The sequence below is a fragment of the Rhinolophus hipposideros genome (genome assembly GCF_964194185.1).
Source record: "Rhinolophus hipposideros genome assembly, chromosome: 11".
Classification (NCBI taxonomy): Eukaryota; Metazoa; Chordata; class Mammalia; order Chiroptera; family Rhinolophidae; genus Rhinolophus; species Rhinolophus hipposideros.
Genome location: NC_138057.1, coordinates 82,343,352 through 82,365,904, shown reverse-complemented (window position 1 = coordinate 82,365,904; position 22,553 = coordinate 82,343,352). Strand labels below are relative to the sequence as shown.

At 59.8% G+C, this 22,553-nt stretch overlaps 1 protein-coding gene across 6 annotated transcripts; it reads right to left on the bottom strand.

Moving 5' to 3' along the window:
- Positions 1 to 115: 115 nt before the first annotated feature.
- On the bottom strand, positions 116 to 21,026 carry SNAPC4 (small nuclear RNA activating complex polypeptide 4). 6 transcript variants are annotated; one of them, XR_013994524.1, is made up of 25 exons: positions 20,152 to 20,852; positions 19,826 to 19,964; positions 18,873 to 18,919; positions 17,767 to 17,934; positions 17,491 to 17,616; positions 16,931 to 17,009; positions 16,326 to 16,407; positions 15,354 to 15,458; positions 15,198 to 15,270; positions 14,708 to 14,872; positions 11,104 to 11,251; positions 10,839 to 10,945; positions 10,635 to 10,729; positions 9,066 to 9,160; positions 8,439 to 8,518; positions 7,879 to 8,307; positions 6,976 to 7,059; positions 6,592 to 6,814; positions 6,042 to 6,112; positions 5,594 to 5,704; positions 4,785 to 4,812; positions 2,445 to 4,132; positions 987 to 1,111; positions 584 to 761; positions 132 to 382 (listed from the first exon to the last, which is right to left on the bottom strand). XR_013994524.1 is itself a non-coding variant. In XM_081067424.1 (24 exons), exons 2-23 carry the CDS (start codon positions 19,953 to 19,955, stop codon positions 995 to 997), a joined length of 4,251 nt encoding a protein of 1,416 aa, XP_080923550.1. In that variant the 5' UTR covers positions 19,956 to 19,964; positions 20,964 to 21,026; the 3' UTR covers positions 116 to 382; positions 987 to 994. The 6 variants fall into 6 exon arrangements, 5 of the variants coding, with proteins under 5 accessions (XP_080923550.1, XP_080923547.1, XP_080923549.1 ...); XM_081067424.1 differs by lacking the exons at positions 584 to 761; positions 20,152 to 20,852 and adding an exon at positions 20,964 to 21,026 and having other exon boundaries at positions 116 to 382; XM_081067421.1 differs by lacking the exon at positions 584 to 761 and having other exon boundaries at positions 116 to 382.
- Between the last annotated feature and the right edge of the window lie 1,527 nt (positions 21,027 to 22,553).

The window sequence follows — 22,553 nt, the reverse complement described above, 5'->3', positions numbered from 1 at the left end:
GGCTGGTAGCCACGAGCGCTTGTCGTAAGAAGGCTGCTGCCTCTCTTCCCCCATGCCTTGCGGAGGCCCAATCCCTCTGCATGTCGTCTCGTAGCTCAGGATAGACCACAAGACTCTGTGGCTTGCTTTTTAATTAAAAAATAGGACATTTACTTAATTCCTTCAAATATTCCAATTTGCACTTGGGACCAGGAGAGCCTGTGACAACGCCGTCACTGTTGGCAGAGCCAACCCGGCCCCTGGCTGTTTTCTCCTTCACGGTGAGTGGTGGGTTCCCGGCCGGTGGCCCCGCCCCACTGCAGCAGCTGTGGGCATCCAGGCCAGGCAGTCCTGGACCACAAGGACACCTGGGTGGTGGGAGATCCTGAACCCCGCCATGGCCCTGTGGAGGAGCAGGAACCAAAGTGGCACTGTGCCCTGTGGGAGAGGACAAGTCATGCAGCCAGAGGGGGGGTGCGGCAAGTGTGATGTCCCCTCTGCGGCGCCCGCCCCCTCCTAGGCCACAGTCAGAGGAGCTGGCTCCTGCCTCCGGGACCTGCCGGCCACGGCCTCCTCCCCCCCTCGTCTGTTTCATGAACCCCACCTGTGTGTGCTGAGCATCTACTCAGTGCCTGCTGTCTGGACTCATGTTCAAGGCAGACAGTGGACAGTCTGTGGCCAGGCAGTCACGGAGTAGCAAGTGCATCAGGACAGACAGACGTTGGGATGGCCACGCCGCCTTAGGATGGTGGTCAGGGAAGGTGTGTCTGAGGAGCCGACCACTGAGCAGAGACCAGGATGGAGGGAGGGAGGGGACAGCAGGAAGGAAGTGCCAGGAGACATGTGGCAGCTGAGGATTAGCCAGCTCCCAGGAAGGCCTCCTGACCCTGGCGCCACCCTAACCCCACAGAGCCCAGCACACAGGTAGCCTGGCCCACCTGCCCCGTGCAGAGCTGAAGTCAGGGCCCGTCCCTTCCTGGTGCCAGGCACCTGCTTCCCACACTCACCGTGCTGCTCACACCAGCCTCCGCCGCTTCCGGGCGTGTCGAGCATGCCGGGTCCTGAGCACGTCAAAGTCGTCATAATCGTTTGGGCAGGAGGGGGCAGAGCCCTCGCCAGGCTCTGGGGCTCCCTGAAACAAAACCCAGGTGGGGGGACAAGAGTGACCCTCCAGCCGGGATGGGCAGGGGGTGGGTGGCAGTCAGGAGCAGCAAGGAGCCGAGGGGCCTATGGATGCCGTGTCCCCCAACACCTGGGACAGGCAGCTCCTCAGGCTTATGCTTGCGGAGAGCAGCTCCCAGGCAAACTGCGGTGCCAGCAGCAGCAGGTGACCCCAACACACGCATGGGTGTAGCAGGCAAGGACCGGGAGGGATGCTGGGGCCACGTGTGGGCTCTGGCTTTCTGCTGACCTCACTCTCACCTGGGGTCTCCAAACCCCTCTCAATAGCCAAGAGCCAGCCTCATGTGTCATGGTCCTGGCTGGGCCAGCAGGGCAGAGACTTGGTGGGGGTGGAGAGGCTGCACACACAGTGGGGGACAGGGAGCCTCTTCCCTGTGACATGTGGAGTCCAACAACGTCTTCCACTGCACGTCAGCCCAGAAGACAGCCCTGGGACCCCTCGGCAAGGCCCCTGGGGATGGAGGTGACAGTCCCAGCAGGCCAAGGTGGACTGAGTGTGCAGGGTGGCACAGGCCCCAGCCACAGCCCTGCCTCCCGTGTGGCCATGGCCACCCCAGGTGGGGACGAGGAGGGACTGCTTGTGGAGGTGATCTCTGGGAGGGCCACCGCATGCTCCCCACACAGCTGCAAGGGCTCTGGACAACCTCGCTGACACGGCACAAAGTGCCCAACTCTCCAGCTCAGCCTGGTTAGGACAGAGGCAGCCTTCCTGGGGACTCCTGGGCACACACAGCTACAGATGTGGGGACACCTTCCTGCACGTGTTTGTGTCAGGTTTCTGGTTGGGAAATCGGGACGAGGGTACCACCTCCGCAGCTCAGGAAGCCTCCCGACGGGGCTGTGCCAGAGCTGACCCCTGGAGGCATGTGCCATTCACAGAAGTGTGTGCCGGGCTGCCGCCAGCCCCTGCGTGTGAGCGGCGTGTGTGCGGGGGAAGCCTGGAGCCCCAGGCCAGTTTCTCCCTGACAAGGCCTCATGGCTGGCAGCCCCAAGAGCAGCTGGGGATCTCCCCATGTTAGAAGTGAGGTTCCTTTCCCCCAATTCCCACACTGGCCAAAAGGGGTGGCGACGGCTGCACCACCTACATACCACTGGGCAGGCTGGGAGCCAGTTTCCTCCTCCCCAGAAACCCGCCAGCTGTCTCTCCTGGCCACTACTTCCACTTGCTCTGTCCCCAGCCCCCACGTCCCGCACTCTGGGCAGGCCACACACTGCAGGCAGGCAAGGGTGCCTTGTGGGGAGCAGGGAAGTGGGGTGAAGGCTGTGTGCCCACAGCCACCTACCTGAGCAGGGCTTGTGGCTGCTGGCCCTCCCTGGGGACTGCCGCTCGCCCAGCAGCCGGGCTGCCTGTGGCCACCAGAGAGCTCCAGCTGCCCCACACCGTCATCTTCACTCTCGGTGTCCTCGCTCTCGGAGTCTGCCCTCACGGCTGCTGACAGGGTGGTGGGGACACCGTGAGGGGACAGTGTGGCCAGGAGCGCGGGGAGGGTGAAGGTCGCTAGGAAGCGCGCCTTCAGCAGCAGGTAGGCTGGGCTGTGCTGCAGCGGTCCCAAGGAGGCCTGCAGGGCTCCTGCTGCCCCGCCGGGCACCCCCAGGGTGGCGGCTTTGCGCTCCAGTGCCTTCTTGTGGAGGAGGAGGCCGGACAGTGCGCGCAGGCTGCACAGGGTGGGGGGCTGGTAGGGCAGCCTGCTCCTCAGGGGAGGCACACACACCCCCCGCTGTCCCCTCAGCCACTCCCGCACGGCCACCTCACTCTCCTGGGAGAGGAGACCTAGGTCCAGGGCACCCTTCTCAGGCCCAAGCTGGGGTGGGGGTTGCCTCTGCAAGTCCGGAGGCCCCTTGGTCTCCCCTGGCGCTGAGGGGGACCCCGGTGTCCCTCCCGGGCCATCACCACCATGTGGAGGCAGCTGGTTGGGTCGTGCTGCAGGGTGGTCAGCCAGGAGTGCAGCCTGGGAGGCTGTCTCCCCAGCCACCTGGGCCTCTCCAGGGGAAGAGTGTCCGCCAGGGGCACGAGCCCCATCGCTGTCCACTTCTGCAGAGCTCTGGGATGGGAGGGGTGTCGAACGGGTCACGAGGTCTGTCCTGGAGCGAGGCTCTGAGTCTGTGCCCGTGTTGACCAGGCCCTGGCCTGCCTGAGTCTCAGTCACGGAGGGTGACAGAGTCACCAACAGCCCTTTGGGTTCAGGGGTCGCTGCCGCCTTGGAAAGGCCCACCATGGCTGGCATGGGCACGGACAGCAGCCCTTGGGCTGTAAGCACCAAGGTGACAGGCAGAGGGGTGCTGGCTGCCACGTTTGGTCCACCCCTGTGGGTGCCCAGAGCTGGTGTCAGGCTGAGAGGCTGCATGGGCAGCTGAGCCGGGCTGGGGGCTGCAGGGAGAAAGGGTGGCGCCTCAGGCAGTCCCTGCTTACGGGACGTGGCAGGGGCCTGGGACTGTCCAAGACTGCTCAACTGGCTGCTGAGAGGGACCTGGCTGGGGCCCAGGACCGGGGCCCTGGAAGCAGCAGGGGAGGCTGGGGCCTTCACAGCCACAGTGGAGGCAGGAGCAATGGCCAAGGTTTGCAGCGCGAGGGGTCCCTTGTCTTCAGCTGAGGCCCAGGCGCCTGAAGTACGTGGACTGGCCGCTGCAGCGGCCCCGGGCCCAGCGAATGCCGAGTTTTGGATGGTTGGCCCTGTGGCTGGAACGCCTTGGGAGGCCAGCGGCAGCGGGGGCTGCAGGATCACTGGTGAGGAGACCAGCAGCTGGGGTGGGAGAACCACGGGGCCCTGGGCAGCCTTGCGGGCTCGGGCCTCCCGCAGACGCTTCTCCCGAAGCAGTTCGGACACAGTCTTGGGCTTGGGACGGGGGCCGCACGGAGCCGGTGGGGGCGCCTGCGGAGTGGACTCGGCCCGGCAGGTCTGCAGCCCCCCACTCCTTCTGCAGCTAGAGCTCTTTGCAGCTTCTCGGGAGGGCACGTTCTGCAAGAGGCTGCCTGAGGGAGAGCAGAACACACTGATGAGGTCCAGGTGACTGGCCCAGACACAGGCCTGGCCCCTGCGCCCAGCCGGTAGGCCCTCTCGGTGCGTTAACTGCTGGGACTGTGGAAGCAGGAGCCTGGCATCCAGGCCAAGGGGTTCTCCAGTCTGGCCACACGTTCCCAGACCACCCCACACACGGCACCCCCAACCCGTGCCCGTTGGGCACCAGCCAAGGCCAGCTATATGTGGAAGCCCAGCCCTCGCCTGCCCTACACTTCACCCCGAAATCTCAAACCTCTTCAGAACAAGGTTGTGGGCACCCCTGCCCACCCCTCCTTGCATCATCTCTTAGCAGCCCAGACCCTCGCCCGATTCTGTTGGCACGGTGGGCCTGGCAGCCACCAGCAGCAGGAGAGACCCCACCTCCTGCGTCTGTGCTGGGGAGGCCTCGGCTCACTTGCTGTGCTCACAGGTGGGTGCCCTAGGAGGGTCTTCTCCATCTCCCCAACTCAGGACAGCCAGGCTCTTGTCCCTCTTGTGGGACCTGGACAAAGAACCCCCTCAGGGACCCTGGCCATGCTGTTCCCAGCCTGGAACGCAAAGTCTGGGGGAGGTCTGGCCTCTCCCCACTAGACAAAATGGTCAAGAGCTAGAGAGAGGCAGTACCTGGGGTGTTCTGGGCACTTGAGGGCTCCTGAAAAAGAAGGGGCGAGTCAGCATCTCAGGGAGGTCCCCAGGGGCCCAGACCCACTTCTCCACCACGAAGACCATCGCTCACCTCTCGGTTGCAGCGGGGACAAGGCCCAGGCACCAGGGCCTGCCTCCTACACCACCTCCCACATGCAACTCAGAGGCCGTGGGCCTGGGCCTGGACAGCCCTCACGGCCCTGGCAGCCCACACCCCCCGGCACCTGGCCTCCGTTCTCACGCAGCCCCACCCAAAGGCTCCCTTGGGAGAGCTCATCTCGGTGGGTCTGGGCTAGGCTGCAGGGACTGGCAGGGGCCTGGCTGTGTGGGCAGGAGGGCACAGGCCGCACTTGGTTCTCAGACCAGCCACACCACTCGGGTTTCCTCCAGCAGTGACTGGGCTCTGGAACATGGCATCTTGCTGACGGACCCCATGGGCCTGGCCACCTGCACAGGCATGCCACCCCAGGAGAGGTGGTGAGTGCGGTGGGAGAAGCAGGTGCTGAGCCAGATGGGCCTGAGTGTCGGCTCTGGCCTTGCACCCCTGGACGTGCCTCCTCCCAGCCCTCAGGCTCTACACCCTCACTGACAGACAGACTGACATGCGCAGATCCCTGCCTGAGGGCTGCTGTGGGGGAAGGGGCTGCTTTCAACCCCGGGATGCTTGCTCTGCCTACAAAGAGTGGGCACCCCCTCACCGCCTGGCTAGACCAACGCCACCTACACCCCGCACTGGCCTGGTGGACGGGAGGGAAGGGTGGCAGGAGCCAGGGGAGCCCACGTCTCACCTGTAGAACCCGCCATGGTGGGTCCTGAGTGCCAGCTTGGGGCAGGGCGGGCAGCTGGGCCTTCCTCTCCCGAACAACCTCCATGCAGCCAGCAGTGTCAATCTGGAACAGCTGAGGGACATGTGACACGTGTGACACGCCATGTGACAGGAGGCTCTTCCCTGCCCTCAGGCTGCCCCCCACCTCCCAAGGGCCCAGAAGGCAATGGTGCCTGCAGTGGGCCTCGGGCCTGCCATGACCACGGCCTCTCACGGAGCAGGTCCCACTGTGCGCCCCTCAGCGTCATTCCACTGACAACGGCGGGGACGGGCACTGCCCCGTCCAGTGAGCCACCGTTTCCAAGGCCCCACAACTTCAGAAAGCTGGCCTCCGGGAGCTGCTCCGCTGCACACTCTCAAGTCCACCATGGAGACAGACAGAGGAGGGAGCTGCATGGTGGGCAGCTCACCTGAATGAAGACGGTGAATACCGGGGTGCTGGCCAGACGGGTGTCCTGCAGCTGCATCCCGATGACATCCGCTGAGGGGACAAGGGCACATGCGTCAAGTGGCCCCAGCTGCCACGTGCCCCTCCTAGAGGCCCTAAGAGCCCCAGAGACTGGGCGCCATTCTTTGGAATCCCCAAAGAACCCCAAATTCAGCTGCCACTGTGCTCAACCAAGAAAGGTGGGGCCCAGGGGGCAGGCTGTCCCTGGCCAGTCCTCCGCTCAGACTTGGGGGACAGGCACTCCTGAGCGCCAGAGATTGATAGTCAAGATGTTCAGACAACGCAACCAGCTCTCAGAAACGTCCACCCACACACACGTCCCCGATCCTGAGACGCCCCTGCTGAGGCTGAATGTTGGGCCACCTCCTGAGCTGACCACCGTGTGCTAAGCAGGATGACAGAGGCAAAACCCACACCCTTCCAAGCACACTTCTAGAAAGACACCTCGAGTGCCCCTTCCTCTCCCCGCCCCGGCCCCACAGCAGGCTCCCCGAGGGGCTGCAGGGCAGTACCTCGAGTGTGAGTAGCGGGCCTCCGAGGGGTGCAGGGCAGGACGACATCCCCCATCCACAGGCTCACAGCCATCAGAAGCCTGCGCTCCAGGAGCCTCCTCTGCAGGGCATGTCCCCGGGGCTGCTGCCACGGCTGCCGCGCATGGGGCCTGGCCGAGCTGCTGCCAGCGGGGCTGGGCCCAGGGGAAGAGCCAGACGCACATGGCTGCTTCAGCTTTTCCTTCTGTGAAAGGACAAAGGCACCTGGGCCCCCACCCTCACCGTCCTCCATTACTTCCATGTCCCAAAACGGGTGGTGGTGGGGGGACGCCCAGAACAGGAGGGGAACAGGGGTGGGGTGTGGCGGTGGGTGTGCAGGCACGCACGGCCGGGGCAGGCCCTTACCCGTGTCCGGCCCCCGGCAGCCATGCTGGTCCTGAGCACCCGCAGCACCGTCTCCAGGGGCAGTTTCAGGAGACGCCTCCCACTCTGACAGAAAGAGCAAGTGAAGCTGACGTGGGGGCGCTGGCACGGCCTGCCAGCTGGGCACCCACACCCCGGCTGGTGGCAAATGCTGTCAAGTGTGGTGGCCTCAGGCAGCGCCTCCCCCAGGACTGAGGGGGTGCCCACTGCCCCCGCCAGCTGCCCGACGGAACCAAATGCCTGCAAGAAGACTGGGCTGGGGGCTTGGGCCCTGCAGTGACAGGCGCAGGAAGACACAAGCCTGTGCAGCAGCACAGGAGCTCTGGGTGTGCACTCTGCCTGCCACTGTCCCCTCAGACGTCAGAGACTTCAACCTCTACCAGGACAGACCAGCCTGTTCAATCCCGACTGCCACTCCGGAGGCAACCAGAGCTGTGCCTGTGCCCAGGGCCCCGACCCCACCAGGACCCACTGAGCCAGGCACACTCGACCAGCAAGGTCAGACCAAGCGGGTGGGCAAACGGATGCAGCTCTGGGGAAATGGCTCCTCCTCACCGCACCCCACCCCACCCCACTTGGGGTGAAACGCTTCAGAAAGGGCTCCAGGTCCAGGTGCCCTCAGCAGTTCTTTCATGTAGCTTTTAGGGCAAACAAATGGGGAAAACAAGGCCATCGGCCTTAGTAAGGAAGGCTGCTGCCCTGGGCCCGGTTCTCCCGAAAAGGGCCAGAAGCAAACATTCCATGATCAAGGATAGGCGCGTCTGCCCCCCTCCACCGGGTACATGGCCGGCCCACCATCCCCAAGCGCCAGCCTCAGTGATGGCAGAGCAGCAGCACCTATTCCCTCCATGCCCAAGCTGGGGGTGCACCGGGGCCCATGCCCACCTCGTCTGCCTGCCCCTCTGAGCTCGAGGGCTGAGTGTCCGTGGAGCGTGGGTACCCCACGCCTCTCAGGCCGGCGCTGTGGGTCACGGAGGGGGCTGAGGCTGCGTTGCCCACCGCCCTGCTGCCACCTGGGGCCGCCTCGGAGCCCTTGGGAAGGCTGGGGGAGGCAGCTCCCCGCCACAGCTCGCCGGCGCTCCGCCTGGCAGGAACCCACAGGTCCATGGCCGGCACCACGTGCTGTGCTGACGGCAGCGCCTGGCTACCCGCCTGGGTCTCTAGCTCTGGCTCCGGCTCTGGCTCCAGCTCTGGCTCCGAGTCCCCACTGCTGGAGCTGCCATCCCTGCTGCTGGAGCTGCTGTCCCCACTGCTGGAGCTCCACTGAATGCTGCGAGGGGGCGGACGCCGCCTCCTCCCCCGACGCTGCTGTTTCTGTGGGAGACGGGCTGTTTGGGGGCCTCATACCAGACTCAGACAGGGGACAACAGGCGGGTAGGCCAGCCTCTCATCCCGCCCCACGGTGAGGCTAACACGGTGAGGCGAACCCACAGGTGACACCTCACCCTGACCATGATTTTCCACTTGCTCAGACACTGGGAGCCCGTCCGATGGGGTAGTTCAGAAGCTATTTTTGCCCAGTGACCTACAAAAGCAAACGACATGGCAGTTACTTCCCATGCATGGTCTTTGACGACACAAGCTTACCAGCTTGGACAAAAGGGCTCTTCTTGGAGCTGTGCTTGGGCCCCTTCCAGAAGGGCATTGTGTTCCGTCAGGACAGGGCTCCTGCTCACCCTCCCACTGCCCCCACGTCTGAAAACCTTCGTCGTAAAGTTAAGACATAGCTGGCCCAACTACATTAAATTGAATGATTCAACTGAAAACACAGCCTTTTCTGGAAAAGCAGCCAGGACGTGGGCACAGGGGCTGCCTACAGGCATCTTTGGGTGACGACCTGAGTTACAGCACTTGCCTTCTTTTTACACATCTCTACTTCCAAATTTTCTATGGAGAATGCGAATTTGTCTACACAATGGGAAAACCTCCGCCATCTGCCAAGATGTCGGCACGGGGTGGGAGTGACGACCGCAGGGAGGCAGCCTGGGGGCGGGCAGACCGCCGGCCTCCACAGGGCCGCAGACCTTCACCGCCAGCTCGGGGCCACCACAATCCGTGCCGATGCTACTTACCAACACCGTGTTTCTCTATTAATTCAATTAACTTCTCCTCTTCTTTTGAATTCCATCGTCCCTTTTTCAAGCTGAAATGTAATCTTCTGAGGTATCTGGAAATGACACGAAAACAAACGGACGTTTTAGATGGTAGAGCGGCTCCCTGCCACTGTCCTGGCGTCTGCAAACGCTTCCTGAGATTTGACACCAAAGGCACAGACGACCAAAGAAAAATACAGAATAACTGGATTTTCTCAAAATTGAAAACTTTTGTGCCTTAAAGGTCACCATCCAGAAAATGAAAAACGACCCACAGGTTAGGAGAGTATCTGCAAACCGTACACCAGAGAAGGGACTTCTATGTGGAGTTCACAGAAAATTCTTCGACTCAGTAACAAAAAACAACTCGATTTTAAAGATGCACCAAAAACATTTCTCCAGAGAAGAGATGCAAATGGCCAATCAGCGCGGGGGCCACGAGATGCCCCCTCACCTCACGAGGACGGCTGCACCCCAGTAACAATGGTGGTGGTGAAGACGTGGTAGGAGGGCCTCGCCCACTGAGGGTGGATGGCCCGTGGGCAGCCACTGGACAGCAGTGGGGCGGTTCCTCCAGGTTTATCAGAACTGCCCTGTGACCCGGGACTCCAGTCCAAGGTGTGTATTGGGGAGAATGCAGTGCTTCCGTGCACACAACATGTCCCGATGTTTGCAAGGCTTGTCCATGTCGCAATGTACATCAGGGTTTCACTCGTTTCTAAGGCTGCGTAATACCGTGTGGTCCACACGCTTCACCCCCCCGTCATCCTGCTCCCTCCTGTCAGTGGGCACTACGTGTCTCCCCCCGTGGCTGCTGTGAACGGTGCTGCTAGGAACACGGCGTGCAGAAAAGTGTCTGAGGCCCTGTCCAGCCTTTCGGGCATGCAGTGGACGGCTGCATCACACGGCAGTTCTGGATGACCCGTGGGGACCGTCCACACCGCTTTCCATAGCGGCCGCACCGTCTTACGCCCCCCCCAGCAGTGCTCAGGGCTCCAACTTCGCTACACCCTCACCACACTGGTTACTTTCCATTTTTTAAAACAATAACCGCCCTAATGTGTGAAGTGGTGCGTCACTGTGGATTTGACTTGCATTTCTGTAACGACTAACGGTGTCAGCCTCTTTCCAAGTGTTTAATGGCTATTAATGTGTCTTCTTTGCAGACATGTCTAGTCAGGTCCTCTGCCCATTTCCAAATCGCTTGTTTTTTTGTCTGGGGAACAGGTTTCTTTGTGGGGTGATCAAATGTTCTAAGAACAACAGCTCAATGAATACACTAAATACCACAGAACTATGTACTTTAAAAGGGTGAGTTGGATGTGAATGACATCTTAATAAAACCGTTAAATAATAGAGCACGCTGAGAAAAGAAAGGAGCTGAAGCCACCCGCCAGGGGCGCTGCCCATCGGGGACGTGGGAGAGGAGCCTCGACAACAGGGCTGGTTTTAGGTAAATAGTGCTCCTGTCCTGATGGGTCAAGCTGGCACCGAGCTGCCTCCGGGCCCGCCGAGCACCGCGGCCCTCGCCGGCTGCATCTCACTCACCGGTCTCGGCACTGGGCATCGCTCCTCCCCGGCACCTCTGCCCGGATCTTAAACCAGTCCCGCTCCCCGTATTTGGCAACGGCTTGAAGCAACTTCTGCAGGAGGTGATACACAGACTGTGACGCTGTCTCCCAGCCCCGACTCCGTCCGCTTACAGTGGGGACGTGGGGCCCGGAGGCCACATCCCAGGGCCCGCACACCTACCGCGTCCTCCTCCGGGGCCCAGTAGCCCCTTCTCAGGCTGGGGTCCAAGCTCTTGGTCCACCGGTAGATGAGCTGCATGGAGTCCCTCCCTTCCATGTAGTAGACGACTGCAGGCAGAGGGGCCCTGTGAACGCTGCACTCCCGGGGTCACCGGAGAGGAAGCGGGACGCCCAGGGCGACAGAACCCCTCTCACAGTGTCCTCAGGAACCGCCTCTGCCCGCACGCCCCTGGCCGGGGACACTGGGATGGGCCTCCAGGACTCACTTCTGCGATAGGGGATGTGGCTGCCGACACGCATCTCCTGGACCAGCTGGCTGAGCATTCGGTCCTCCTCCTCCGTCCACTCCTTGCGCTTCAGGGCCGCGTTGTGCTGCTGGTACTGCTGCAGGCACTGGAAAGCGCTGCGGCCGGTCTGCCCGAGGCCCCGGCCGAAGCAAAGGGGTCACTGGGCGCGTCCGTGCAGACGGGCATCCGGGGCACCGCAGGGTGAGAGGCGCCGTGTGCTGAGGCGCTGCTGTGAACCAATGACCTCCTTCCTCCCACCACAACGCTGTGGGGATAGCAAGGCATCCCCATGACGGAAATAGACGTTTACGGAAAAGCATAGGTTCGGGAGAAGCAGCAGCGACAGACTCCGTGTGCTTCATTTAGATGACTCCGAAACTGAACTACAAGCTCACACACTCCATGGAAGCTTGTCCACAAAGCCTGGGGCAGGGCTGCCGGCACAGCACCTGCCTCTCCCGACTTGGAGGCAAGCGCTGCCGCGGTGCCTACGGAGACTGAGGGGGTGTCTGAGGCCCGTCTTGGGGGAGGCCCAGGGGTACATGTGTGGGGGGCCATGTGCAGGGCGCCCTGCTGATGGTGGTACCTCTTAGACACCAAAAACATGATCCATGAGAGAAATAACTGATAAATTGAACTTCACTAAAACTGCCAACTTCTGTTCTGTGAGAGTGTTAAGAGAATGAGAAGACAAGCAGCAGACAGGGAGAAAATACTTGCCAAAGACACATCTGATAAAGGACTGATGTCCAGAAGATACAAAGAACTCCTAAAGCTCAACAATAAGAAAAAGTCTGGTATGAAAAATGGACCATGGACCTTCACAGACACGTTGTCAATGAAGACACACAGATGGCCAATCAGCATACGAGAAGCTCCACCTCAGGTCACCCGGGAAATGCAAATTAAATCGAGACCCCATCAGGCTTCTCAGAATGGCCATAATCCAGAATGCTCACCACTCCAGTGCTGGGAGGACAGGGACCCAGGAACCCCATTCATGGCTGGTGGGGATGCAGGCGGTGCAGCCACTGGGGGAGACATTTAGACGATTTGTCACAAAACTAAACACACTTTTACTGTGTGATCCAACAATCACGCTCCTTGGTATTTACCCAATAGAGTGGAAAACGTGTCCATACAGAAACCTGCACATGGACGCTCAGAGCAGCTCCATTCATAACTGACAACCTCAGAAGCCACCAGGATGTCCTCCAGTGGGTGAGGGATAAACCGCGGTCCATCCGGACATGGAACATTACTCAGCTAAAGAGACATGAGCTGTCACACCATGAGAAAACCTGGAGGAGGCTTAAATGCAAATCACTAACAGAACAAAGCCCGTCTGAGACGGCCACATGCTGTGCGATCCCAATTACACGACACTCTGGGAAAGGCATCACGATGAGAGTAAAGAGATCAGATCGGGGTGGTGGCGGTGGGGACAGGAACAGGCAGAGCCGGGGGTTTTTAGGGCAGTGGAGATACGCAGTGATACCACGGTGACAGATACAAGTCATTGTACAGTGGTCCCTCGGTTTTCGAACACAATCCGTTCTGGAAGACCGTTCAGGTTCTGAAACATTTGAAAACCGAGGCACGGTTTCCCCATAGAAAGTAATGCAAAATGGATTAATCCATTCCAGACTTTTAAAAGCAACCCCTAAAACCGCAAATTTAGCATGAATTTTACTATCTAATGGTACCATAGATCCATAAAATTTACAACATTTGTAAACTGAAATGTTCGTCAACGGAGATGTTACAAAACCGAGGTACCACTGTACATCTGTCCAAATCCACAGGAAGTACACCACCAAGAGGGAGCCCTCATGTCAACTGTGGACTCGGGGTGATCATGACGTGTCAATGGAGGTCCATCCTTGGTAAAACAAACAAACAAAAAAACACCACCTGGTAAGGGATGTCGATAATGGGGACAGCTGTATATGTGTGGGGGGCAAAGGGTGTATAGAAGTCCCCATACCTTCCTCTCAATTTTGTTGTAAAACTAAAACTGCTCTAAAAAAATAAAATTTTTAGAAACAAAGCTAATGAAATAAACACATAAAATAACTTCTTTACAAGCATAATCCACCAAGTGAATAAAAACATAAAGTATGTCCCAAACTACACAGCAGCTAAAAATAGAAAGCAAGGGACCGGCCCGGTGGCTCAGGCAGTTAGAGCTCCATGTCCCTAACTCCGAAGGCTGCCGGTTCGATTCCCACATGGGCCAGTGGGCTCTCAACCACAAGGTTGCCAGTTCAATTCCTCGAGTCCCGCAAGGTATAAGGGATGGTGGGCAGCGCCCCCTGCAACTAAGATTGAACACGGCACCTTGAGCTGAGCTGCCTCCCGGATGGCTCAGTTGGTTGGAGTGCGTCCTCTCAACCACAAGGTTGCCGGTTCGACTCCCGTTAAGGGATGGTGGGCTGTGTCCCCTGCAACTAGAAAACGGCAACTGGAGCTGGAGCTGAGCGGTGCCCTCCACAACTAAGACTGAAAGGACAACAACTTGACTTGGCAAAAAGTCCTGGAAGTACACACTGTTCCCCAATAAACTCCTGTTCCCCTTCCCCAATAAAATCTTAAAAAAAAAAAAAAAAAAGAAAGCTAAACTATTATAAATACAAAGAGAAAATGCCTTTGCCACACTGTTGTGTCAGGTTTTACCCAAGTTACACCAATACATCTCTGAGAAATGAACAGCTCTTGGAAGCAAAATTCAGTAAAACAACAGTTTCATGAGCTTTACTGGAACCCTAGACCCTCAGAGCAGAGAACACGCTTTTGTTTCTAAATGGCTTTGGTAAGTTTAGTTTGGTTTGCTGCAATCACATGAGTGGCCATTAAAGTAATAAATTAAGAAATGGGGATTTTACAGATCACGTTCTCAGGTCATGAGCCAATAAAATTCAAACTAAAGAACGACCAAAACAATTCCAAGAAACCTGACTGCTTAAAAATGAGAAGACATATTCCTACATAAACTAAGACCCAAAGAAGCAATGAAAACTGAAATTACAGCTACTGGAAATTCAGTGCTCACTTTGGCAGCACACACACTAGAAGTTTGTAAGAAGAACATGTTACACGAAGCTGTTGTCACAAAAGCAGCGTTAAATACTTTTGTGATTAAAGACAGAGATCAAACGAAGAACTCATTCCTCACCTTAGGAAACGAGAAAAACTATTCAAGAACCCAAAAGAAACTCGGAAAAGTGTTCTCCAACACCACCAAAATAAACTCCTCTGAGCTTGCTGGGGGCAGAGAGAAGGATGGGGAGAAGGACGGGAACAGTCAACGGAGCTAAGACCGGTCACTGGGCGTGAGGCCTTCAGGATGTACACGGACGGCAAAGGAGCTCCTGGAGAGGCAGTGGGGTCTCAGGAGCCCGCAGCTCCTGCAGACTCAGCCCAGGGAGGTGGGGAAGGGTCACGCTCCCTGAGGGCCATACCCTTGAAAGCAGCAGGATGAAGACATGTGAAAGCTCCGAGGGGCAGCCTGGGCTGTGGGGTGACGCAGCCCGTGAAGACCCCAAACCCGCTGGCCTCCAGTGTCAGAGGCCCCAGTCCTTACCCCCAGCTCCTCGGCGACCTTCTGCCACTCCAGGTGGCCGTGCTTGGCTGCGATGGCCTTCAGCTGGCTCACTTCCTGCCCGCTCCACTCCTGCTTGTTGATGCTTGGGTGTTCCCAGTTCTGCCAGAACTTCTGGATCTCCTGTGCACTGCGGCTGCCTTCAAACTGCACACAGAGACCCAGCCTGCAGGGGCCGTCGCTGTGCCAGCGGTAGCTGGGCACATGGGCAGAAGGGGAACCTGTATAGGCCACTAACACGTGGCAGCCAAAATGTAGATCTGGCTCCTGAGGCAAAGCCTGGAGCCTTCGCAACCATGCGTCTCAGAAGAGGCGCCTGGCACCAGCGGGGAGGGCCCTGTGAAGCATCTCCAACAGCTAGGCACACGCTCGAGTGCGGCCAGGGGTGGGGTGACGACAGGTCTGGTGGGCACGGAGGATACGGCCTTCGCCGATTCCCACCCACAGCCCTGGCTCCCGGGACAGTGCTCACGTTGATGTTGGAAATCTTCTCCCAGTCGTGGCTGTCCATCCTGTTCCCCAGCAAGGCCTCCTCTGGGAGCTGGCTGCAGGAAGACACGCGGGCAGCGGGCTCAGGCCGGGCCTCTCGGCTCTCCTGGCCAGCCCCGCCCTGGCCAGCCCGGCTCACTTGATCTCCTGGATCTCCCTGTCCGCCGCCTGGCTCTGCTTCTCCAGGACTGCCCTGTCGGCCTCACTCGTCACCCTGCTGCGTTTCTGCTCTAAGTACTCGAGCCTGCAAGGCACAGCCGAGGCGCCAAGGTTACCAACGGTGACAGCACACCTTGCGGGTCTCAGGCTGGCTCGACCTTCCCGCAGGCCCGGCTGGTTACTCCACAGCACATGGCGGGGGGCACACGCTCGGGGCCCGGTTTGAATTCTGACCCCGCAGACAAGTTCCTCAGCCTCTCCGAGCGGCCTCGGTTTTCTTGCCAGAGCGAGCAGCGGTGCCCCTCGGCTGTCACTACAGTCAGGTCAGCTGCCGTGCAGCCGTGGGTCTGCTGATGTGGGTGGTGGTAACTGCCGCTGCCACCATGTCTCGCAGCTCGGTGCCCCAGCTCCAGGCTGGTGCCCGCAGGCGCCCTGACCCTCATGCTCAGCAATGAGGCCAGGCCAGAGGCTACCTCTGAAGCCTGCAGTTGCCCACTAGACTCAGCAACCATTTCCAGAACTGGCCAGGGACAAATTCCAGCTCTCCTGCAGCCTGAGGAGGGACCCAACCGTCACTGCAGCAAATCCTAACCTGCACATCAAGGCACGAGGCAGCGGGCGGCCTCTGGGACCCCCTGGCCTGGCCACAGGCGCTGTGACTTAATCATGTGACGTCACCCCATTGGCACACACATGCAGCAGGTCTCATGAATGGTCCCCCTTTTCACAGGTAGAGACCACGGCCCAGAGCAGAGAAACGGCCCAAGCCAGACAACTAAATGTGGCCACTCAGCCCCACCCAGCTCTTCTCAGTCTCGCCGCTCGCTGCCTCCTCTGGGAGGAGGTTCAGGGATCAGTGCCTCAGCAGAAAAGGGGGCACAGCTAAAGGGAGCCCCTGCCTACCCCAAACGCGCTGACCGGACGCTGACAGACCTTGGCTGTTTTCACTCACTTCAGTAACTTGGGCTGAAGCAGACGCTGCAGGCGGTCGCTGACCACTGACTTCCGGAGCAAAGCCTTCTCCCAGTTCTTCCCTGAGGAGAAACGACGCCCCGGCGGCTCACACCCATGCCCTCTTGGACGCACGCTCTTTTGTGGGGTCCTCTAACCACCCTTGTGCTGGTAGCTCTGACTTCCACGGAAAGGGAAACAATCTGCCCAGGAGACCCACAGTGAGGAAGTGGGTCTGTGTTGACATCCCTGGGGGCTGGCAGAGCAGGGGCCCGGCAGCGGGCCAGGCCACAGGCACTGGGCCTCGGTCCAGCGAGCACAAGTCCACCTAGGCCTGGCACAGTGATGCGTTCAGAGACTGGACAGTGAAGCCTCGGGGTGGTGCCCGGGCCTGCCCCTCATGCTGGCTCCTCACAGGGACCTCGCTCAGCATGGGAGAGGGGCTTCGAGTAGCCAGTCCCACGGTCGAAACCCAAAGGAGCCCATGAAGCCCCAGGAGAGAGTTGTCAGAACCACGGCACACGCCTGGGGAGGGGCAGGGGCATGGGGAAGGCCTCTGCAGTGCCCGAGCTCGGCAGACACTCAGGGCTGGCCCTGAGCTCTTACATTTGGTCACCAGAAGATCCTCGAAAGCCTTGATGCCCTGGGCAGCCTTCTCCCGCGTATCTTCATTGGCAGGTGGCCCCTGTCAGACAAAAACAGCATCACGATGTGGACAGATCCCGGTAAGCTCACCTGAGGGCCCAGCGTGTACCCAGGACCCCTTCTCCTGAGCCTGGTCACGTGCGAGGCCTAACCTTGGACACCTAGACCCAGAGCTGCTGCCTCAATTGGCAGAGGGTGGGCTCCGCGACTCCACCAGGGTCGACGAGGAGGGGAGGGCCGCTTATAGCAACATCGGGCCCGGTGCTGCTAGGACTCGATAATCCTGCCAGCTGCCCACCCACGGCCACCTCTCAGGAAACGTCCCTGGGGCTTAGCTGTGGAGCGCAGGTTGGCTTGCCCCATTCCAGGGAGGTGGCCTTGACTTTCACCACTGGACCGGGAGAGAATTTTAGGATGGTGGAGGATATCGTCCTAAAGAGCCAAGGGAATTCACGACAGCCACCACAGACTGTGGGGACGCAAGCCTCTCCCCAAAGAGCTGCCCCCTCTTGCTGACTTACCACTCCGGTGACCTTGTCCTTGAAGTAGGGCTTCATGAAGTGCCCAATGTACAGATTCGGGGGCAGGCTCTTGCCATCCTTCACCTTGGAACTTTTGGACCCCGCCAGGTCCCACATGACCTCCTCCTGTGGAGACACATGGAGCCCCTCTGTGCACCAGACAGCAGTGACTACTTGTGCAGAAGGGGACTTGGGCAGCAGGGAGCTGACCCGACCCAAAACCCTGGTCCTGGGGGCCTGGCCGTGGAGGTTTCTCGGGGCCAGAGGCTGTCCTACCTGCTGCTCCCGGTTCTGGGCCAGCAGCAGGCTGACCTCTGCCAGCTTCTCTTGGATGACCTCCTGGTAAACCATGTTGAGCTGCAGGCAGGTCTCTGGGTCTTCAGGGAGCGTTTTGTCCTTGGGGTCATCCTCATCATTGCTGCCTTCACCCCACCTTTCTTCTTCCTGGTTACAAACGGGAAACTGCAGGTGAAGGAATGGGGCACACATACTCCCCCACCCGCGAGGCCCTGGGTGGTACGAAACGCCTCTGAGCCCATGTTCCGGCTGCTGGGCTAGTGAAAGACCACACTGACACGGGACACGTAGAGTGTGTGCACGCCCCGTCATTTGCAACATGAGGAATTTCAATTTCTAGGAATACGGGGTGTAGGATGTGTGAGGAAACAAGCTGTTTCACTTTCTACAACAAGGATGTCTGTGAAACCTGCACTCTGTAATCAGCCGTATGACTTTCATCGCTGGCAGGTCTCTGAGGACTGGACTCTGCAGTACTAGCAAAACCGAAAAGCAGAAGCAATGCAAATGTCTGTAGGAGGGTGACACGTCTAAAAAGCTGCAGTCAAGCCACATTGGGGGATGGCCAGCCACTACAGACAGGAGGCATCTCTATACCTACTGACTTGGTGGGAAAAAAACAAAAAGGAAACTACAAAAATTTTCCAAAATTACACAAAATTCTAAAATACCCAAATGGAAGTTAATACCTGACATAATTGAGTCATTTCTTGCCAGGCACTATATATGTAAACTGACTTGGGTTGTAACTGTCCCCACTGTACAGATTAGAAAACCGAGGCACAAAGAGGTGAGCTGCGAGGGGCAGGATCCAGGTGTGTGACGTCACACTGAGACAAATATATGTTAGGAGGAGCTTGGAAAAGTCAGGAGGGATAAACACCAAGCTATCACCATGGTTACTTTTGGGGACAATATTAGTTTTGACGATGAATATTTTGTGATGTTTTCTCTTGAATAACAAACACACATTCCTTATAAAATGCAGGAACCCCAAGATGAGTTCCAAGCACTCCCCCTCCCAGGCCCGCTGGAAGGGTGGTGTGTCTGTCTCGGTGGGCACAGCAGCTCAGGCCAGTAGTTACCGAGATGTGGGGACCAGCAGTGTCCAAGTCCTCATCGGGCAGCGAATCTGTGGGAACAGAAGCACAGTGTGTTGGTGACCAGGATGGAAACGGGTGGCTAGGGAGGGGACCCACAAGCACCAAAGAGATGACCGGCAGGTTCAGCACAGGCCATTTCCTGGGCAGCCACAGACGAGGGAGGGGCTGAAAGACTTCAGGGTGAGATTTGCATTTCTGGACCCTCCGTCCCCAACAGTGTCTGGGGGCTGAGCACTGCTCACTGACTGGGCAGGCAGGTATTAGTCCGAGGGCAGAGGCCCAACAAGAAGTGCCCCCAGGCATGCAGGGTACAGTGACCTGTGCAATTAGGGGAGGCTTCCCAGTGATGAAGTGGAACTCGGAGAGTGGAGCTAGTCAGAGGGGGAAGGGAAAGAAAGGCCTGGGGTGCTGGGAAAGGAGAGAAGGTGGGCCTTCTCCAGAGTCCAGGGCTAGGGCGAGATGGGCAGACTGGGGGCCCTGGTCAGCTTGGCCATGCAGGCAGGCTCCAGTAAGAGCCTCGGGGAGGGGCACTCAGGCTCCAGAGGAGCACAGGGCAGGGGTAAGTGGGCAGAATATGAGCCTTGTTAGCAGGGGACCCAGAGAGAGGGCAATGGGACGAACCCAGGGAAGAGAGCAGGGTGTGGGGGGATAATCTCAGCCATGGTGACTGTTTAAGCCTGGGGGTGGCCAAACTTTCCGATTCCTGAGGAGGGCAGCCCAGCCCCTTGTGCACATGCCCACCATGAGGAGGGCACCCGCATGCACCCAGCAGGTCGGGGGCGAATGATGAAGGGACAGTAACAAACTGTCCATTGGGGTGAAGGCAGAGGCCAGTGCCGGCGAGAAGCGGCCTGGTCCCAGCAGCACTGCAGTGTGAGACAGCTGACAGGGGCTGAAGAGAGACACAGCTCTTCTAGCCACCCTGAGGAGCTTACCTGCGTCAGAATCCGATTCCAGACTTGATTCTGAGACCTCCACGTTGATACTTGTGGAGCCGGGATCCAAAATCCTCTCTAGCTCCTTGATTTCCTTTGTTATTTTTTCTCTTTCAGCATCTATATCCATGACTTCTGCCTGCCCCCAAAACATTATGAGATGTTAGAAACCACTCCCCTTTGGACGAGCTCGCCTGCAGGGGGGTCAGAAGCCTGACCCAAGCAGGCACCGGGTTCTAAGAGGCCAGGCTGGGGAGCCCTGGGGCTATGCCCTGACGCCCTCCCGGGCTCCGCCAACTCCCGCTCTGCTCTCGAGCTGAAGCCACCTGAGTGGGTCCTGCCTGCTGAGGCTGCGGCCAGCACCATGGGGAGCCTGGGGGACACCAATGTGGCCCAACTGCCTGGCGTCTTCTTCCCGCAACGCAGCTGGTCACCCAGTGCAGAAAGAGCAGGCTGCGGTGGCAGGCACGAGAGGACAGGACGAGCCCACGGACCGGGTGAAAGCGGAAGCCAGGACGACAGCGGTAGGCGCAGCCCGCCGTCCCGAGACAGAGCCCGGCACACAGCGGGTGTCCGGCAAACGCGCAGGGACGCACTGCCCAGCCGGCAGGACCGACAGGCCAGGCGAGGAAGCGCCGCGGGCAGCGCCTGCTGCGGTGCCTGCCGTTGGCCCGGCACCCACGGGTGGGACACGGCACGGGGCTGCGCGGCCAGGAAGGCGGACTGGGCAGTCTCACAGGGGTGGGGGGCTGGGACGAGAGGGCAGGACAAGGCGGGGACTGGCAGGGAAACCTCCCCGACAACACAGCGCCGACGCCGGGCCGAAAACGAGCAAGGGGAACAGCGTGCGCGCCCTGCGGTCTGTGTGGCTGCACCCGGACGGGGACACGGGTGGCCACCGCCCCCGCCGGCTGCACGAAACGCCGGGCTGAACTGCCCGTGCACGGAGCTCGGCCGAGGGCCAGCCCGGGCCGCCGCCGGCAGCACCGCGGGCCGCGCCGCAGGGACCCCGGGGCCTCGGGGGCGGGGCGGGCATCACGCGTGCGCCCGCCCCCCGCGCCGGCCCGCCGTCACCGCACGCGCTCCTTCCTCCGTCCCTCCCCGCCCGGGTCTGGGGAGCCGCCGCCGCCACCCTCACCCGCGAGCAGCACCGCTGCCGCCGCCACACCACGCTTCCGGCAACCACACGACTCGGGCGCCACGAACCGGAAGTCCCGCCTCCGCGCCCCAGACGCGGGGCACGCCGGGGCCAACTCCGGGTGGCAGGCGGGCGGGTGCTGCCCCCGCGCGGCCGCCCTCGGAACTGCCCGCGTCCGCACGGGCTCTACCCGCGACGGGACCCCGGCAGCGCCTCTTGGGCGCCTTCCTTCCTGTTAATTGCATCCAGGGTGTGGGTTGAGCAACAAATGAGAACCCCTGTCAAGTGCTCGGCGTGGTCCGGGCCAGGCCGGAGTCGGGCACGGCGCCGGGGCCCTCGGGGTGTCCGCCCAGGCCGCAGCGGGGAACTGCCCGTGGGTGGCGGGGTGCGCGCGCGCAGCAGAGGGGAGGCCGCAGGCCGCACCGCCAGCCGAGGCGGAGGAGGAGGACGCCCTGGACAGTGGAGGGCTGTGAGGAGCGGTGGGTCAGGCCGCGCCGGCCACCGGGGAGCTGCCCCCGCGGCCGGAGGTGGCCTGGTGCGCAGGCGCCGCCCTCCGCATGGCACTGTGTGCTGTCCTGTCAGCACCTTGGCCCTGAGCCTCTTGTCCCATCACAGCGTGAAAGCCCGGCCACCGCACACGGCTGTAGTCGCACACCAGCCTGGCCAACTGTCCCCCCGTGTCTTTCCTTAAGGAAAGAAGAGTTTGTGAGATTGTGCCTTTCTGGGACTCTGTCCCATCCTTGTATTTACACATTATGTCTCTCTGTCTGGTCCCCAAAAGATGGTTTGCAGCCAAAGACGGGTAAGATATCTCACGGGAGATACAACCTAAGCCAGGCGGAGCCGAGTGGGGACCCCAATGAACTGCCTTAGAAGAATAAGGGAAGGGGCCTTGCCTGCCCTTCCCCCTGCCTGGGAAAGTCTGTTATGGGCCGTGGCTTTTCCCTTGCAGCTGTTTGTGAGAGAAGTCATGAGGACAACAAAGATCAGTCCTCTCCACTTATCTCTACGGAGCTGTTACAATATGAGAGACTTGACCCTGAGAAGGTACAGACCTTAGGTAAGACATCATGGGACCTTGTGCTTCGGCTGTTTGAAGGTTAAAATAATTGGCTTGGGATGTTTCTATAACGTGATAAGTGAGTCTCCCAAACCGTGCCCAAAACACTGCTACTCCCTTGCATACTTATCAATAAAAGCCTCCAGTCGGCTTTATTCGGGGCTCCAGTCCTCTGAGGCTGAGAGAGCCCTGGCCTTCGGAGAGATTTGACAGCATTAAGTCTCTGTTTGTTTCTTTCTTAAAAACAACCCAAACCGCCCCTTCTCGCCTCCTCACTGCCCTTGTTGCGCGGGACGCGACACAAGGCTGTGCTGTGCCTAGAAAGCCGCTGACTAAAGCATGTCTACTCCACCTTCCGCGCCACGCGTTTTCTTCCAGTTTCCAGAGGCGCCGACACCTGACACCGGGGTCACCACTCTCTCAGACAACGGGCCGTCCTTGTGAATCGCAGAGGTGGGTTTGACTCTGAGACTGGGCAGTGGAGAGCTTGGATCCGCGCTCAAAGTGAGGAGGACGGGACCATGCGGCAG